This window comes from Penicillium longicatenatum (genome assembly GCF_028827895.1).
Source record: "Penicillium longicatenatum strain IBT 33135 chromosome Unknown contig_4_segment0_segment0, whole genome shotgun sequence".
NCBI classification, from domain to species: Eukaryota; Fungi; Ascomycota; class Eurotiomycetes; order Eurotiales; family Aspergillaceae; genus Penicillium; species Penicillium longicatenatum.
In genome coordinates, this window is record NW_026643122.1 from 1,843,882 (window position 1) to 1,861,772 (window position 17,891).

The following is a 17,891-nucleotide window of genomic DNA, read 5'->3' on the forward strand; positions in this document are numbered from 1 at the left end:
GAAAGTCAATACACGCTAGAATCCCTGCAGCCTACATACGAATCCTGAACACGCAATAGCTCAAGCCGAAAAAATGACCTCCGAACAACCGCAAACTCCCCTACCAGCCCACCTGGATCCTAACACCTATCCCCGCACCCATCACAACCCAACAAAAAACATCCACCTAACATTGACCTACCACCCCCTCGACGTAAACATCTACCTTGCACAAACATCCTCCCCAAAGGCCGGCGCGAATGTCCTCTTCCTCGGTACAACGCGCGACACATTCGAAGACCGCCCTGTTTCCCAGCTCAGCTACACATGCTACCCACCACTAGCTTTGAAAACGCTGACGGCTATCGCCGAAGCTGCTATCGAGACACACCAGCTGATAGGTGTGAGCATTGCGCATAGGATGGGTGTTGTGCCGATTGGGGAGGCCTCGATTGCTATTGCGGTTAGTGCGGGACATCGGGGTGCGGCTTGGAGAGCTGGGGAGGAGGTGCTCGAGGCTTGTAAGGAGAAGGTGGAGATTTGGAAGAGAGAAGAGTTTGTTGATGGGGGGATGGAGTGGAGGGCTAATGCTGATCGGGATGCGGAGGGGAAGTTGGTTTCTGGGGATGGGTCTTAATGGGATTTGTAATTGAGATTGGTGATTGGGTGTGAAAGTTGATGGGAACCGTTTCCCGCGAGATGCTCGTAGCGATCGGCGCTGAGATCACGCTGGGAGATGTCGCGACGGATGCTGTATATTAATTACTCCGAATGCAAAGCAGTGCAACCACTGCCTGGTGTATACAACTGCGAGCCGGGGACAGAGCAGTGCTCGATTGAGGGATCTATTGAGCAGGGTATTGATATTTGACAGTATAGTACAAGTTTCATACATTCACACGGTTACTCGGTCTTCAATGGGCGACCCTCGCGCTTCCAGTCGTTGATGTGTTCCAAGATAACCTTGGACGCAGACTCCGGGGTATCCTGTCGACCAATGCACTCGACAAAGTCGTTATCGGGATCTAGCATCATAGTTAGCCTCTATGTACCGCGCGAGAATGATATGCCAGTCTTACCCATCAGATAGAAGTAAATACTGTGATCAACCAAGTAGTCCTCGCCAGCCTTGGCATCCCTGGGGGTACTGAAGTACACACGGTACTGCTTGCAGACATTCTTGACCTGCTCATAGGTACCAGTCAAGCCAACGATACCGGGGTGGAACTCCTGGAGGTAGGCGCGCAGAACCTCGGGGGTATCACGGGCAGGATCACAAGTAATGAAGACGGGCATGAAGAGCTTCTCATCCTTGGTGGACTCCTTGACCTTCTCGATGATCTCGGCCATCTTGTCCAGCTCATCGGGGCAGATATCTGGGCAGTGAGTGAAACCGAAATAGACCTGTAAAAGAAGATAATGAGATCCATGGCCCTCAAGCTAGCCCTCCGGCCAGCTGTCAATTCACATCAACTCACAAAGCTGTATTTTCCCTTCAGATCCTCGGCAGTGAACTCCTTCCCATCCAAGTCCTTCAGCACAAACGGACCGCCAACCTTAGGCTTTCCAACACCCTTGCTCATCTCCGCAATACGCTTCCGCTCCAACCGTGCCTTCTCAACCCGGAAATAAATCACCATACCGGCACCGGTGAGGATGAACAGCAATGCCGCCTTCCACGAGAAAGGGCCGGTCGAGTTGCGCTGCTTCATCTGTCCCATGGTCTTGGCCTTGGCACGGAATGCACTCGTAGAGAATTGGCTACCATTGCGAACAGAGAGCATGCTCGGGATGTTTTGCGTGCACCGGGGCCGTTGCGCTTGGGTGTAGGCGCGACATTGCGATTGGGTGGTGATGCGGAGGCTGGAGAGGATGTGTTGGGATCGGATGGGCTCAATAGCGGCCAGGTGGCGGGTAGCCCGGCTGAATAGGCCGGTCGCCAGCTTTGAAGAGGGCATGGTTGTCAGGTTGGTGTTTTGTCCGGGAAGATTGAATGGTCTACGGATGTGAACTTGAGAATCGTCAGATCAGTTCCCCATCGGGAATAGTCTGATTCCTGAGGCAGTAAGGCATCAATGGAATATCTTAAGGCCTGAGTCTTGGATATGATATTTCAGCGACCATATGATAATTCTACTCTCTCGTGATCGAAGAGTGATGTTTGATTTCAAGTCGAATTAATGTGGCAATAGACAAGTTCAAAAAGAATTAAGTACAGGGTAAATGATATGTAGCAGATACTTTCACCATCATGTTTCTCTTAAAGCTCCACCCCCAGCGGCTTAAGTCGTAATCATCACAATCTTATTGAGATACTGCTTTTCCTCTTTAAAGACCAGATTCTCTGCAGTCCATTTCCCAGCGTCTTCTCGAGAAATGAAGTATCCGATATTCAACGACTCGCGTCCAGTCTTCGGATCCTCAGTACCAACCTTGACGGTCTTATCAGTAGCACCATCAGTCAGCAAGCTAGCACGCACCACTGTAAACGGCTGCCCACTTTCCATAAAATATTTCTCCATCAACTCCTTGTCTTCGTGCGCAGCTTTGAGAAGCCATCCATAGATTGGCCAAAGCACCCAAGGGTAATCACGTCCAAATTTGGATAGACCCGTGGTGCTAAATATGACTATATGCGGGTTGCCAGTAGCTCCGTTGTTTCGAAGATTGTTGATGGCTTCGACCATGACAGCGGCGCCTTTCCTGCAGCATTGCGGGTCTTCAGGAGCTATGCCACCCTTAGGTCGGCTGCCAATTGTGGACACGATCATGTCAACGAATTTTTCTCCATTATTGTCGGCCTGGATGCATTTTGTGACTGCGCTTAGATCGTGTGCATTGCCTTCGACGATCTTAAGGTTGGGTGTTGATTCGAGTCGGATTAGTGCCGCGAGCTTAGCTGGGGTACGGCAAAGGGCGATACATTGGTGGCCAGCGGCAAGTGTGTGCTTAAGCGCGGAAAGGCCAACGCCAACGGTGCCACCGAGGAAAGCAATCGTCTTGGTGTTGGAACTCATAGTGTTGGTTGTGGTAAGATTAGGGAGTATCGAATAGAGTGGTTGATGTTATTGCGATGTGAGACCATGAATATCGCGCTACGTCCATGGCTTTATATTCCATTTCCTAAAACTCTCCCGCTATGACATGCCGAACTGCGTCCGAAGACTGTATAGTGACCGCTGGGTGAGACGACCTCGCTCTTTTCTCGCGTCCAATGAGAAGCTCCATTTGTCCATCTTCGAAGGATCTGGACCCACACTATACCCGATTGGATGCGAGGCTGCTTATGGCACGAAATGCGGCACATCTCCAAGAGAATAATCAGGACAGCTATGACGGCGAAAAATGCCGGTGGATCTGATCATTCGATGGTGATAATATATTGATGAACAAAGCGTGAATGTGCCAAGGCCAAAATGTCACCTCCGCGAGAGACAGATGGAGAGGCTGCAGGGAGTGGCGCCGATGCGGCCCAAGAGGCCGAGAAACGCGCGAGCTTTCCTGGAAGCAAGGACCAGAATAAAGCCGCGTCCACGCGCGCACCAAACCCACGTAGCTGCGTGGTCTGTCGGAGCCGGAAAGTCCGATGCGATAAATTGTCGCCTTGTTCAAATTGTCGTCGCGGGAATATCGCCTGCATTTATCCGTCTGGAGATCGTCCACCGAGATGGGTCCGGCGTCTTGAGCGCCCTGTTACTGGGGAAGTCATGGAGAGACTTCATCACCTCGAAGGCCTTGTAAAGGAGTTGACTGGTCAATTGGAACAGGCTCATGCCGCGGCTAAGTCTTCGGCTGCGTCGTCGAATTCCCCTAGTAGCTCCACCCACGACAATGAATTTGGTGCGCAGGGGCATACTGCCTTTGTAGAGTCAGATAACGTGTCAAATAAATTCGGCAGATTGGCTCTTAATGACGCTAGCCGAAGTCGCTATGTCGGGAGTGGCTTCTGGTCGTGGGTCAATGATGAGGTACGCCGGCAACATCATGCTGATGAATCCTTTGCTTATAATTTTAGATTGGTGAGCTGAAGACAGAAACTGGCAATCTTGCGGCCGGAGGATATGATTCCTCAGATGACGAGATGTCTTCTTCAATGACTCCATCTACCCAGGAGCTGGGACGAACGCCATCTGACCGGCAAGCATTCATATTTCGACACAATTTGAATCCTTCCGCTCCCGATATTAGAGAATTTCACCCATTGCCATCGCAAATACCATTTCTGCTCAATGTGTTCTCTGAAAATGTGAACTCAATTGCTCAGATCGTTCACATGCCCAGTACCAGCAAGATGATCAGTGAGCTACGAGGCGACATGTCGAAGCTCACGCCGTCTAATGAAGCTTTGATGTTCTCCATATACTATGGCGCCGTAACTTCCATGGAGGAAGAAGACATCATGATAAATTTTGGGGTTTCAAAACAACACCTAAACCTGAAATATCGGCTTGGACTTGAACATGCCTTGGCCAAGGCCGACTTTCTCAACGCACCAGACCTAACTCTGGTACAATCTCTTGCTAATTTCCTTCTTCTCGCTCGAAGACACGATAGCCCCAGATATGTATGGATGATGACAGGCATTGTGATTCGCATGGCACTTGCTCTTGGTCTTCAGCGTGATGGCTCCGAATTTGGATATCTAACTCCATTTGAGATTGAGATGCGCCGAAGAGTCTGGTGGGGTCTATGCATGATCGACGTGAGAGCATCAGAAGATCAAGGGACAGACTACACCATCGCCCTGGGCAGCTTCGATACAAAAATGCCTCTCAATATAAACAGTGCCGACATCAGCCCTGAATCCAAAGAGTTTCCACCTGAGCACGAAGGCCTGACCGATATGTCTTTGACACGGGTCAACTTTGGAATCGTCGATGTCTCAAAACAAATGGTAGTTCAGAGCTCTAAGTCAACAAGCCTAGAGGAACAAAGTCGTTTCTTAGATGAGATATATCATCGCCTCCAGGTTGGCTTCCTCCAATTTCAAAAAGACCCAGAGTCAAACATCATGTACTGGACTGCCGTCGCTATCACTCGTCTTGTGGTTGGGAAAATGACCCTACTGGTCTTTGTGCCTGTACTCTTCGGATCGCCAAATGAAAAACTCACCGAAGAGTTAAGGAACAAGCTGCTTGTTTCGGCAATTGAAATTGCCGAGTACAACCACGCCTTGAATGCTGAGCCAGCTTGTCGACAATGGCGATGGGTTTTCCAAACATACACGCACTGGTACGCTATTGTATACATTCTGCTTGAGATTTCACGGTGTGCGTGGTCACCCATTGTGGAGAGAGCGTGGGTAGCTCTTCACAGCATCTGGCTGATACCAGCTCAATCACACATGAGCAAGAACCTTCGTATCTGGGTTCCTTTGCGAAAATTAAGAATAAAAGCCCAGCAACATCGTGAGTCTGAATTAAATAGACTGAGGGGTGATCCTACTGCTGCGAGGGAGCTTGAGAGGCAAGATAGGGAAATCCAACAGCCTTCAAGCCCTGGTTCTTTCCCCGATAAACGCGATTCAAGAGACGTCTTCGTGAACAGATGGCGGCAGCTGCTAGCCAATCCGAAATCGGTTGTTAATAGCACCGGTGAAGCCATAAATTCGCTTGTTTCGTCCGTTCACATGCCAAATACTGTCGAGTTCAGCTCAGAAATCGCCGTCGAGCCGATGCACCATGAGGAAGAAGGTTATCAGCCAAATGAAAACGTGTCATGGTTGAGATCGAACTCTACGAACTATGGTGATGCACAAACCGGCCTAGAACTCAATCCAAGCATCATTCCTTGGCTTTGGGCAGATGATGGTCTTTCAAACTCGACCATGGATTCAATCAATATGAATATGGACCTTGATGGTAGTGACGTGGACTGGTACAACTGGGTTGAAAGTGCTCAAGGCATGGAACTAAACTTTGGTTCAAATGGATATGAGACATCTCGATAGCCACTGAATCAATGTCGACATCAATCTCAATGCGAACATCATAATGATTCATCTTCTCCAGGCTTTTTAGGCCTCAGCAAAATCATACCAGCAAGACTCATGTCGTCTGGGAAAAAATCCTATCACTCTGATTCTCTATTTGAAGTTAATTTTACGCAGCAGATAGAGGCTCCGAGATACTGGTCTTTCGTAGACATTTTTGCGGTTCGTCGGAGATGCTCCGACATTTTTACTAGATTAAGAATAGCGCATTAACGCGATAATTTGGCCCAATGGCGCCAGAGTAAACGCATTTCACAGAGGGGAGGCATTTAGTCAGATTATCTGACCACGTCCCCCACTACGAGCTGTGTTTCCCACGCGGGACCCTTTGAGTATATATAAATATATATATATATGTATTTTTTCGCTCGTTTGATCCCGCAACAGAGCATTAAAATGGACATTGAGCGGATAGCTATTATTGGCGCTGGCGCCTGTGGGGTTGGCGCTGCAAAGCAAGTTCAGATGAGACCGTATTGTAACTTTTTAGGATCTAGAAACTGACCTTTGACCAGATATCTTCTAGCGGAACGAAAGTTTCAGACCATCACCATATTTGAACAGCGGGACCATCCAGGTGGTGTCTGGAACTACACTGGTAATAAAGGGACAGGCGAAAATATCACGACAATTGCCCACCCAACTCCCAGCTCGGTGCCCCAACAGCCAATCGACGGGACGTTCATTTCGCCAGTTTACGACTCTTTAGAAACCAACATCCCGAGTTCCATGATGCAATTCTGCGATTTCCCTTTTCCGGATGGAACTGCTTTGTTTCCTTCACATACTGTTGTCAAGGACTATCTGCATAAATATGCAGAAGAGTTGCGGGATATCATAAAGTTCCAATCACTTGTTCTCGATATCTCTGTGTCGGCGCGACAGCCGCGCACAGAGTGGACGGTCGCATGGCGGGATCTTCAAACCAACCAAGTCTCAAATGCGAAGTTTGATGCTGTGATTGTTGCGAATGGTCATCACAATGACCCCTACGTGCCTGTCATACCGGGCCTGGCGGAGTGGGACCAGATGCACCCAGGGTCTATCATCCACTCATCTCTTTACCGCCGTGCAGATTCTTTTATCAATAAGGTATGTAGATAAGCATCCGAAGTCTAGCTCCAGAAACTAAAGCGACAGTAACAGAAAGTTATCGTGGTAGGCCACTCCGCTTCCGGCATTGACATCGCCTCGCAAATCGGTGAAGTATCGCAGCACCCGCTACTCATCTCCGAACGAACAAAAACGACCCTGTCACCTGAAAAGGCAGCAGTCGCCAGGAGTCTTCCTGAAATTATGCTCCTTGATCCCAAGAATCGCCGAGTGCTGTTCGCGAATGATCATGAAGAGCAGGACGTTGATCACATCGTCTTCTGCACAGGATACCACTTCTCATTACCCTTTTTGTCAACTCTTCAGCCAAGCATTATCACCGATGGCCAGCGACCACACAATCTATACCAGCACGTATTCTACATCTCCGAGCCTACATTGGCTCTCATTGGATTTCAACAGCGGATTGTTCCATTCGTAATTAGCCAGGCACAAGGGGCGTGGGTTGCGCGGGTCTTCTCTGGACGACTCAACTTGCCTTCATATGCCGAGATGCAGCGATGGATCGAGGAGTGGAAGGCCAAGCGAGGTGAAGGGCGCATGTTTAATGTTCTTGGCTTCCCTCTCGATGCAGAATATATTAATTCCTTGCATGATAAGAGCTCAGCAGCAGTGCATCGCGATGGACTTGAAAAACATGGAAGCGGGAAGCAGCCACCATTCTGGGGTGATAAGGAAAGATGGACACGGGAGAGGGTCCCGTTGATTAAAAAAGCGTCACAGGCACTGGGCAGTCGACGAAAAGGAATTACGACCCTTGAGGAACTTGGGTTCAAATTCGAGGAGCCTTTCGAGGATGCCGAGTTGAAAAAGGCTCATCTGTAGATAATCTTAGACCTCTAGAAAGGAAAGGGACTTTTTTCAAAGCATATCTGATCCGAGACCACCAAGCAGACTCATCCATTGTGTTTCCAATGGACTATCCATGAGTGGATTATCTGCAGGTGTAAAAGCACTATTCTGCGGGATACCAATACGGGGACCACCATCGATTATACCACTCATACCATCCGTGGCAACGAACTGGTGCGAAGGTCGTCGGTCAAATACCTTTGACCTAAGAGGCCAGATATAGAAGCTTGCTTCGCCTAATGTATCGCTTAATAAGGGAGCGAGCTCATCTTGTATTGCCTGTAGCCCAAGCTCCACCTCTAGCCCTGGAGACGTGATCACTGACGATGCAGATGACTTGCTGAGTGGTATAATTGGAGTTTTATTATTTGCAATCGTCTCCGACAGTCGTCGCATAATCCGAGCGGCTTCGTGTGCGGGGATCCAAGAGGGTTCGAAGAGCTCCAATAAAGAGGCGAGCAGATTTATCTCCGGGATTTCTTGGAATGTTGACGACCACTGCGTTATGCAGTGAAGGAATATGGCCGCCAGGGAGAGCAGACGACACAGAGTAACCCAGTTCATCGGTAAGTGTCGATGTTCATGAAGAATAAGACTTAATTGGATATACTGTTGGGCAGCTGCCTGCAGCTGGGCCAGGTTATCCTCGCCTCCAGAGTCCGCCCGGGCAGGAGTATATAATAGGAGAAGAAGATTTTGATAGCGAACATTCAACCAAGTAATAGTCGTATGGAACGGCACTTGGTCTTGCTCCCATAGTGCCGAGCTAGATAGAAGGCACCCTTGGGTATACCAGTCTTCAATCTGCCGTCGAAGCTCCTGTGTGTGCACTGGAGAGTCCTGATGATAAATCGAGTCCACGATTCGAGTCTCGAGTTGGCGGAGAGCAATGACGTGTCTGCTGACTTGCAGCGCGATCGTATATTGGTGACCTTCTGGAGACCCGTATTCGTGGATCATAATACTTGGTAATGGCACTTGCATCGAGTCGTTCGGAATTCCGAATGGAAGGCCATAGGATATACCAATCATTCGGTCGAAGACATAGACTGACCAGCTCAACCGACGACGCAGCTCTAACGCTCGAGGAGAAAGTTTCTGACTGGTTGGTGTCTCGCTGACCAGTCCTGTTGCCAATGCATGGCGGGTAAGGACACCAACAATGGCCCTGGGATCCAGATCATTGGGTTTGAATAGAAGGTACAAGCCAAGCAGCAGCAATGTTCCCGCTGAATTCTCATTGACCTTGGAGACACACTCGCAAAATATTTCTTGCAAACACGGCTCAAAAGGTCGTTCTTCAATATTTTCAGCTTCACCGGCACGCTGCAGTGTTGTGTACCCGATAGCCATAAGCATATGCAGCCGGCTTGGCACAGCCGATCGCGGCAGATATTCATTCTCCGCTTGTTGTTCGCACAGGGTCTCAAAATCCTGCTGAACAAATTCGCTGTCTGAAAATGGATATGCGCGATGGACATGTCGAAAATAGGCTTGCAGGCACCTTCTCCCAGCTGAGACAGAGATGGCCCTATCACCGTCCCCCAGTTTGGTAGAATCCTGGCTCTCCTCTTGGACAGTCTCATCGGTCTCCATTTTCTCGACCGGACCGATTTGTGGGGATTGAGTTTCACTAGACCCCAATGACAATCCCCGACCCGTTTCAATGGACTCGATTTGCGGCCCACCCGTCGGCAATGTCTGGTTCACCAACTGGCTAAGCCAGTCGATTCGAGAACGCAATTCCCTTTCTCTCGAATGCGGACTCACGTCTCGCTCCATGAGCGAACAAGGCAGCCAAGCCGCAAGACATGGTTTACACGACCCCTCGGCAGTTCGCGTGCATCGCTTCTTCTGCTGGCGACACCTTCGGCACGCGGGTAGAGTGGATGGGCGTCGAGTGTGAGCGGGGCCATGAGCGGTTCCAACGGCGGGTCCATTGTTCCGCTGATCCTTGGAAGCTGGTTGCGCAGAGGCATTCCCGCGTTGGACCCGAAATCTGTGAACAGAGCCTTCCATGATGAAATCGAATGAAAAAAATGATGGAATGAGTTGGCGTTGGAGAGATAGCGTAGCTTGATAAGAGCTCGATCATCATTCGCTAATGAAGCACGCCATCTTTTACCCCAACAAGCCATTTGTTTCGTGATGCAACGCACGATTTGTTGACGAATTTTCGGTTGCCCTCTCGTGAAAGACATTGATAATCCCGAAGTAAACAATAAGAATATTCCAATTGCGGCACAATCTTTGGATGTGTCATTTTTGAGTTGAGATGGCTGAACATTGCCAACTAGCCTCGTTGAGGTCTCATCGTGTGAGCACGATGTCGCGGATGAGAGATGCGACAGCAGAACTGGCAACATCAGGCGAATATCGAGGATAGGTCGACTAGCTGCGTGTACTCTGCAACTTGCCGTATGCAATTTGCCGTATGCAATCATATCCAGCCCAAAGAAATATCCAGCGATTAGGCATGCTGAACTTCGTGACTTCGGTCTAAAAAGCTTCGGGCAGGAACTTAGGGATGAACTGGACCGATGGATAATGGTTGCTTGCTTTATCGCACAAGCCGAAAACCCCCTTGCTTCGGTCATGGTATTCCGGACTCCGATTACAGCGCAATAGATCTTATCCGATTGGATGCAAAGGAGAGCCTGTGCGGCCTAGTCATTTTAGTCCGCAGACAGATGAAAGGTAGTACATTGATGATGGGAAATTGCGATGAAAGTATTGACTATGTGATCGACTCGATCATCATGAACCTTGGTGGTTTTTGACGGAGCGACGGCCACTCACAGCAAATAATTTTGATTTAAGCTCGGCGTAACGTGGATTAAGGCTATACGCGTATTTAGCTGCATAGGCTGCTAAAGTCGCGTTTGAGCCGGTGATTTAGCTGAACATTCGCCCCAAGATGGCTGGGCGATGTCTCGCGAGATCGATGACATGGGATGAACGTGACAGGTGCACTGGGTGATGATCTTAAATGAATAAAACACTAATGAGTGGGTATTTAAGTATGTACAAAAGGTATCTTGATATCCGTCTCCATGTTTCCATGCAATCATAAACTCTAAACGACAGCCATCATGACATCAATGCAGCCAAGCGCTGTCGGCGGCAACGCTGCCCATGATAAATGTGCCAAGCCACATACCGCCAAGAATCGAGAGGAAATATCCAACATTCATAGTCATAACCGCCAACATCCTAAATTCAATGTAAGTCTCAAAATGAAGTCAGAATCGGGTTGGTACAACTTACAGGAGGTAGGCAACGCCAGCAAGGATCACTTCATAAGTTGCACGGCCTGCGGCGGGATTCACGCGCCACCTGGACCATCTCCGTCCGATTTCGTGAATGCTCTGTTGCGTACCGGATATGTTTTTCTGATAGTCGTGCTCCCCGATTAGAGGGTCGCCTGCATGGCTGATACCGTCGGTCCAAAGACGACCTTCCAGGATCGGTCGCACAGCGATGAGAACGCGCATGATAACGGCGAGGACAATCAAAAAGATGCAGGTACCGGCATAGATCCCCTTTGATGTTGGAGTCCAGGATTCAGAGTATAGAGGGGTCTTGAAGGAGGTGAAGAATGTCATTGACATCTCCGACATGGACATGGTCATGCTCGAATCCATGTCCATCGAGGAGCTGGAGGTGGTAGCCATGGACATTGCTGTTGTCGTGGCTGTCGCCATCGACATGGAGGAGGTGGTGGTCATGCCGGACATATCCATCATGGCTACTGATCGGCTGCGCCGTCTGGTTTCTTTTTCGCCGCGATAGAAATGTCGTGACGTGCAGTGAAATGCACGACTAATTTTGCCGTGGCAACACCTCGAGTTATATAGAAACGTAGTCGAAGCCGATCGACCAAGAGATCTGACAGGTGTGATGAAAAACGTATTTACCGACCAATGCTGACCCGCCACTCTTTAAAAGGAGAACAATTCATTTCCTTGGCACATCTGAGCAGTGGAAACTTGCGATCCTGGCAAGTGGGTCTGGTGGTTCGGACCTCCACCAACATTTGATGCGCGGAACTTTTGCTTTTTCTCCCGCTGCGCAGATTTGATATTCCCCTGAATCACGCCCAACCGCCTGGCTGAGGACCCTGATGGTCTTCCCACCTGTGTAACTATTCAGTGCTTCAGCTCCACGTGCACAGTGAGCCTGGTGCACCCGCGTTATGTCACGAAAAAACCGAGACCACGCAAAATCCGAATTCGGGACTCGCATGGTGTGGAGTCCAAGCAGTGGAATTGATTTGCTCTCGCACGCACGAGTCGGGCGGATCCGAAGCGGGAAGCCCCACTGCACCACTCAAAACACTCTCAAATGTGCTCATTGCGGGGCCAGCACTGAACGGAAAACCAAACCCACGTAAAGAGATGAAGATATCACCGCAAATCGACTCATAAATCCATTCGCGTCCCCATTCTATTATCTATATCAGAAGCCCTAGCCGAGATTTCTACACTTGATACTAAGACACCTTGAGCATATTTACTTAATAGAATACCCTTCCTCGGCTTACTAGATCATATCTTCGACTAGTTTTAATCTGCTCAAGCTCATTCTTGGCATTTTTCGGCAGTCTACCTATCAATGGGTCTGGATGAGGCAGGAATTAGCGTGCGACAGATTGAGCATAAATCGGACTTGAAAACCTGTCAGAGGTGGAGTCCAACTCGTATGGAGATTTGATTGACACACGGACCTGAGACCACCAACCTTAGACTAGTATTAATAATGATGGCATCCTTCTTGGATCGGGAAATTCTATATCGTGTCATTTTTCCTCTGCAACTCTCTGGATTATAGATCGATCTTGTCACGAGCTACGCGTCTTCCACTACCGACGCTTGTTCACCGGTCAAGATGGGCATGCTTCCGTTCCTGGACCAGCCGGTCTTGTTGCACTCTGACCGGGATCCGGGAGAGTGCACCATGACACCGGAGCAGTGTGCTTATAAAACGCAGTATTGGGTGAACTGGTATCAAGCTGATCATCGCTATGCCCTACCAACTGTGGCCTTTTTCATGGTTGCGATTATTCTTTTCGCAATTGCCCATATAACGCAAAGTATCACACCTCGGAGAGCGCAGAAGAGCTCGATATGGCTGCGGCCTTTGGCGTTTCTTCGGTTCTTGTCTTACAAGAGCTGGCGAGTTGGGAGATGGAACTCGCAGTCTCTTGGTGTTTTTCTCCTTGGAGCCGCGGGACTGGTATTTTTCCTTGGTAAGGAGAGTCTCAATCAGCCTCTTGCTCATGACTTACCATTTTCTCATAGCGATGACTCTTGGGCCGCATCCTTATTACTGGCCTAACACCATGACACTCAGCTATGGTGGATCTCCGCCTATCGCCACGCGATCCGGTTTCATGGCTCTTGCGTGTATGCCGTTCCTCGTCATCCTGGGTGCCAAAACCAACCCGATCACCTTGTTGACAGGCATCTCCCATGAAAAACTTTTCGTTTGGCACAACTGGATTGCCTGGGCCATGTTTGTGCTAGCACTGGTCCACACTTTTCCTTTTATTGTGTACCACATGTGGATGGGTGATATCAAAGAACAATGGTATGATGGAGGTGTTTGGGTAACGGGAGTGGTTGCTCTGATCGCTCAAGCTTGGTTGACTTTCATGTCAATTCCCTGGATCCGGTAAGTTCAACCACATGTCTTACATTTTCCGTACCGACTAACAAGTTTCGCTTCTCTAGTAATCGCTACTACGAATTTTTCAAAGCCACTCACTTCTTCATGGCGATGGTCTTCGTCATCTTCTTCTTCATCCACTGCGACTTCCGAATGTCCTCCTGGGACTACTTCATCGCCACTGCAGTGCTGTATTCGCTCTCCTGGTTGTATGCGCAATGCCGAACATGGTTTGAGCATGGCGTAGGACACAAAGCTCGTCTTGTCCCCGAGTCCGACGAGACATTGAAAGTGACCATTGATACCAAGATGGAGTGGGGGCCCGGTCAGCACATTTTCCTGCGGTTCTTGACATGTGGAATGCACTCCCTCACGTCCCACCCGTTCACAATCTGCTCCGTCCCGCAAAGGAACGGTAAGAACCAGTTAGTCTTCTATATCAAGCAACATGGAGGAGTAACGGGTCGCTTGATGAGCATGGCCAAAAAGACCCCGGACGTGCAAGTACCAGTCCTTCTAGATGGTCCATATGGTGGAATTCCAGCTGGCCGTCTCCAGAATTTCGACAAGTCTCTTATCGTTGGCGGTGGTGCCGGTGCTGGATTGACATTATCCATGATTGAAGATTTCGTTCGTTTCCCTTCTCCACAGCAGGATAAGGAGATGAAGGTTATTGTTGCCACACGCGATCCGGGTATGAGGGCGTGGTACTTGCAAGCTTTGGAGGATTTGGCGGCGAGACAGTCTCAACAGAAACCCGTCGCTGGATTATCAGTTCACATCCATGAGACCTTCTCGACACAATCGACCCAGTCCACCCCGGATTCTGATGAGAAGGAGACTAATGTGGGTGAGAGTGGGAAAAAGCAAGAAGTGCATTCCAATGAATGTAATCCCTTGACCAGTGAGATCTTTGGTGTTCAGCTCTTTACTGGCAGACCAGATCTACCGAGTACCATCCGACAAATGGCCAGCCAAGAGGGAACTTCTGTCGGCGTTGTTGTCTGCGGTCCTTCGTCCATGACACATGATGTTGGGACTGCTTCGTCGGAAGTTCAAAGTCACATTTTGGCTAAGAAGCCTGGTAATGCGCGGGAACTGTGGCTGCATAGAGAGAATTTCTCGTAAGTTTTCTTCACATTCATTGATGCGCGCTCACTAACGTTTTGCAGTTTTTAGATAGAATGTGCCATATCTTGAGGTATTTGTATTTATTTATTGTACATAATTTTAACCTGATGATATCCCAAGATTTCTCACAAACAGGTGAAATCAAAATCAACATCTGAAATATCTGCAGCCTGTTTTTGGCAACTAAGTTGCTCGTCAGACCTTGCCCGAGTACTTGGTAGTACATTTCGCCTCAACCTTTCTTTCTGAGGTTGGTCTTTGATAATCCAAGTCTTTAATGTACTAGCAGTGTTCCCAGGCCTGGACATCGGCGTTACTTGGTTCATGGGTGCCATGCAAGTCTGAAATTGCCGACTTACTCTATTATACACACTGGTGGTTTCGTCTTCTGATTCAGGTGATCATGACTTACAGGGACACAAGCAAAGACTAAGCATATTGTCATACGAATATGTTTGTCAGTTTTGTTTAAAATATCATTTGCGAGTGTTGATTTTCAATATATTAGTAAAAATAATCTGAAACCTTGAAGATCAATATAGTTCTTTCTTGATCAAAATATAGATAAAACTTGGGGTTGCGTCCTAGCCTCGAATCTGGAGCAGACGAGTTTACTACAAACGAAGAACCCAGGCTTCTTAGACGCGTTCTTTCCCAAATGAAGGAGCCGCTCGAGAGCCCCATCACCCCGGCGAAAGAACTCCTGTGGCTCTCGCTCACGGAAGTCGAGGTCTATGGATCTCTCAAGGTAGCGAGGGTTTTAACATCGCCCGGCGAAGATGGCCACATGACCTTGCATTGAAAAACCTGTGGAAATACCTCGGGAAATTCGCCACCCGAATATTTATCGCATGCATTAATCTAGGATACCAACCCGAAACTGTGGCGGAGCGCAAGGCTCGTTGCGGCTAAGGAAACAAGGGAAGTCAAATTACTCGGTCCCCGGGGTCTACCGCCCGATCTCGCTCCTTAACAAGTTAGGCAAGCTCCTTGAAGCGGTGATAGCTTGGCGACTGTCTTATCTTGTAGAGAATCAAAGGCTACTCCCGGACACGCAGTTCGGCGGTCGCCCAGTAATGAAGGAGAAAATGGAAGCTGGTCAAGGAGTACGAAGTGATCTATTGAGAGCGACGAGGAAGGGAGAAGGAGAGACTACAAAAGTGAAGCTTAAGTAGTCAGAGGAAGGCACTAGTCCAAAAGTGGACGTCAACACCCAGGAAGAACCACCGAACAGGCTCTGCTGGTTTTATCCAATATGATCGACTGAGATAGAACAAACACTATGTGGTGACACTCATCGCCGTCGACATTAAAAGAGCCTTTAACGGGGTCAACAGACCAAGCCTAGAAGCGTGCCTTCAGATTATGTATTGACGGTCTGGCACGACCCGCTCCATGACAAGACTCATCTGCGACATCTTAACACAGTGTAACGGATACCACTGATCTATAGCTTTTCGGCGTTCGGGACTAGACCTTAAAACCGCCCGCGAGCGGCCCTCTGAGAGCGGTTCGAGGGCCAACAAACAGAACAAACATATAAAGACTAACTAGAATAGGAAGGGGGGATAGCATAAAAGGATAAGTCATCAAAATTATACGTCTAACTAGATTAGGAATAGTCAACTTTTTTTATGGAAATGAGGGCCAATGAGGGCCGATCAAGGCAGCCCTAGAAAATGAGAGGGCCGGGCGAGGATAGGTAAGGACCCGCCCTCTAAATGTTTTTAATGAGGGCTAGGACGGTCGAGGCTGTGCTAGACTTCGCCGAGGCGTCACAACAATTTGGCAGTCATGCGTCATGAGGGCAGCCTAACAACATGAACGGCAATAAGGCCATGGCAGGCCTTGACGAGGCTCTAAGTTCGTTTTCAGGAAGTGAACAACCTATAGGGCTGTACATATACGGATACAGTATATATTGTTGCTGTAGCCTGCATATCGCTTTGCGAGCAGTTGGGGTAAATGGATACTACTACTACTACAGTACTACTCCTACTACTACTGCTGCTGTAGTATGGAATATATTACTAAATTATCTGATTGGGTAGCAGGCTCCAAAGAACGCGTGAAACGGATTTCGATACGCGTTATAATCCTCAAGTCAAGCTGCGCTTCTATCCGATACTGGCCGAACCTCCCCAGACTTAAGATCATAAATAAACCCTCGAGTTCGGTCAGCAAGCGCTTTGCGAACAAGTTGTGACTGTTTGACAAGCTGCACGTCCTCTTGAACGCTGCGCTCTAGACTATATGCAAATTTGGCCCGTTAATATTTTCGAGTATCACCTGTGTTCAAACTTACTCATTATATCCGGGAAGTCCAAGGCCCTCAACGATATCACTGGCATCTGGAACACGCCCAATCAACGCCTGAGAAACTTCCGCGTTGGAAAAGAGCTCAGCTGAGCAATCTGTTTATATTTTCAGTTCAAAGATCATAGGCGTCGTATACGAGCAGTATTTGGGTGATCAAATTACCTGTATGATGTATAATCATAATGTCCGTAAATTGTAGGACATGGTCAAGGAAAAGCAGGTTGCTAAATTGGGAAGCCATACGACCAGCAGCACCACGAGTCACGACAGCGTCTACGGCATGGTCAGCAGTTTAAAAGCCTGAAAAGCATAAGTCGGTACCCCATTTTTGAAGGCCTAAGATATCCCAGGGGTCTACGCGAGGATCGCAACAAGATACTGGACATTGTTCGATAGTTAGAGAAGAATCTTTTAACGGGAAGACGACGGGGGAGTCGTTTACCGATAAATATTTTCGGCATTGGCAAGCTCCGCTCAGGAGGAAGATCGTTGATTTCGCTTAAGGACGGGATGGACTCGAATGTTGTGATTCTCTTACTGCTTGTGATGAGCCCGGTGTTTTCTTCTTTTACCAGATTCAATTTAGACGTACGCATTCCGCTTCAGTAGCTCCTCAACACTTGGATGGGAATCCATTATACAAGCGATTGATCTCAATAATGCACTCGGAGGTGAGAATTGGAGGCGTAGGAAAGATAATAGAACTTTGAGAAGGATGGTTGTTCTACGATTATATCAACGGCGATACGGCGGTTATAAATGCTTCTCAGGTCTTGCGGTAGGAACAGGCAGAATCAGTCTTCGGCTATTTCGCCTTTATTCTCTATTTAAATCCGCC

The 17,891-nt window shown here is 48.6% G+C and overlaps 9 protein-coding genes across 9 annotated transcripts; 4 read left to right on the top strand and 5 right to left on the bottom strand.

Annotated features, from left to right (window-relative positions):
* Window positions 1-73: 73 nt before the first annotated feature.
* On the top strand, window positions 74-616 carry N7484_007516 (molybdopterin synthase catalytic subunit; the record flags this gene model as incomplete). Its single annotated transcript, XM_057117903.1, has 1 exon — window positions 74-616. The coding sequence occupies one exon, from the start codon at window positions 74-76 to the stop codon at window positions 614-616; it is 543 nt and encodes a 180-aa protein (XP_056970938.1).
* Window positions 617-882: 266 nt separating this feature from the next.
* N7484_007517 (SCO family protein) lies at window positions 883-1,937 on the bottom strand (the record flags this gene model as incomplete). Its single annotated transcript, XM_057117904.1, has 3 exons — window positions 883-1,004; window positions 1,059-1,383; window positions 1,458-1,937. 3 exons carry the CDS (start codon window positions 1,935-1,937, stop codon window positions 883-885), a joined length of 927 nt encoding a protein of 308 aa, XP_056970939.1.
* Window positions 1,938-2,261: 324 nt separating this feature from the next.
* N7484_007518 (NAD(P)-dependent oxidoreductase) lies at window positions 2,262-2,996 on the bottom strand (the record flags this gene model as incomplete). The annotated part of the gene is made up of 1 exon (XM_057117905.1): window positions 2,262-2,996. One exon carries the CDS (start codon window positions 2,994-2,996, stop codon window positions 2,262-2,264), a length of 735 nt encoding a protein of 244 aa, XP_056970940.1.
* Window positions 2,997-3,395: 399 nt separating this feature from the next.
* On the top strand, window positions 3,396-5,929 carry N7484_007519 (uncharacterized protein; the record flags this gene model as incomplete). The annotated part of the gene is made up of 2 exons (XM_057117906.1): window positions 3,396-3,947; window positions 3,995-5,929. The coding sequence occupies 2 exons, from the start codon at window positions 3,396-3,398 to the stop codon at window positions 5,927-5,929; spliced, it is 2,487 nt and encodes an 828-aa protein (XP_056970941.1).
* Window positions 5,930-6,367: 438 nt separating this feature from the next.
* N7484_007520 (uncharacterized protein) lies at window positions 6,368-7,909 on the top strand (the record flags this gene model as incomplete). Its single annotated transcript, XM_057117907.1, has 3 exons — window positions 6,368-6,449; window positions 6,498-7,063; window positions 7,118-7,909. 3 exons carry the CDS (start codon window positions 6,368-6,370, stop codon window positions 7,907-7,909), a joined length of 1,440 nt encoding a protein of 479 aa, XP_056970942.1.
* Window positions 7,910-7,945: 36 nt separating this feature from the next.
* N7484_007521 (fungal specific transcription factor domain-containing protein) lies at window positions 7,946-9,876 on the bottom strand (the record flags this gene model as incomplete). Its single annotated transcript, XM_057117908.1, has 2 exons — window positions 7,946-9,653; window positions 9,707-9,876. The coding sequence occupies 2 exons, from the start codon at window positions 9,874-9,876 to the stop codon at window positions 7,946-7,948; spliced, it is 1,878 nt and encodes a 625-aa protein (XP_056970943.1).
* Window positions 9,877-11,034: 1,158 nt separating this feature from the next.
* N7484_007522 (copper transporter family protein) lies at window positions 11,035-11,682 on the bottom strand (the record flags this gene model as incomplete). Its single annotated transcript, XM_057117909.1, has 2 exons — window positions 11,035-11,149; window positions 11,204-11,682. 2 exons carry the CDS (start codon window positions 11,680-11,682, stop codon window positions 11,035-11,037), a joined length of 594 nt encoding a protein of 197 aa, XP_056970944.1.
* A 1,141-nt stretch (window positions 11,683-12,823) lies between these two features.
* Window positions 12,824-14,782, top strand: N7484_007523 (uncharacterized protein; the record flags this gene model as incomplete). The annotated part of the gene is made up of 4 exons (XM_057117910.1): window positions 12,824-13,184; window positions 13,237-13,609; window positions 13,669-14,727; window positions 14,776-14,782. 4 exons carry the CDS (start codon window positions 12,824-12,826, stop codon window positions 14,780-14,782), a joined length of 1,800 nt encoding a protein of 599 aa, XP_056970945.1.
* Window positions 14,783-16,838: 2,056 nt separating this feature from the next.
* Window positions 16,839-17,234, bottom strand: N7484_007524 (uncharacterized protein; the record flags this gene model as incomplete). The annotated part of the gene is made up of 3 exons (XM_057117911.1): window positions 16,839-16,983; window positions 17,040-17,148; window positions 17,216-17,234. The coding sequence occupies 3 exons, from the start codon at window positions 17,232-17,234 to the stop codon at window positions 16,839-16,841; spliced, it is 273 nt and encodes a 90-aa protein (XP_056970946.1).
* Between the last annotated feature and the right edge of the window lie 657 nt (window positions 17,235-17,891).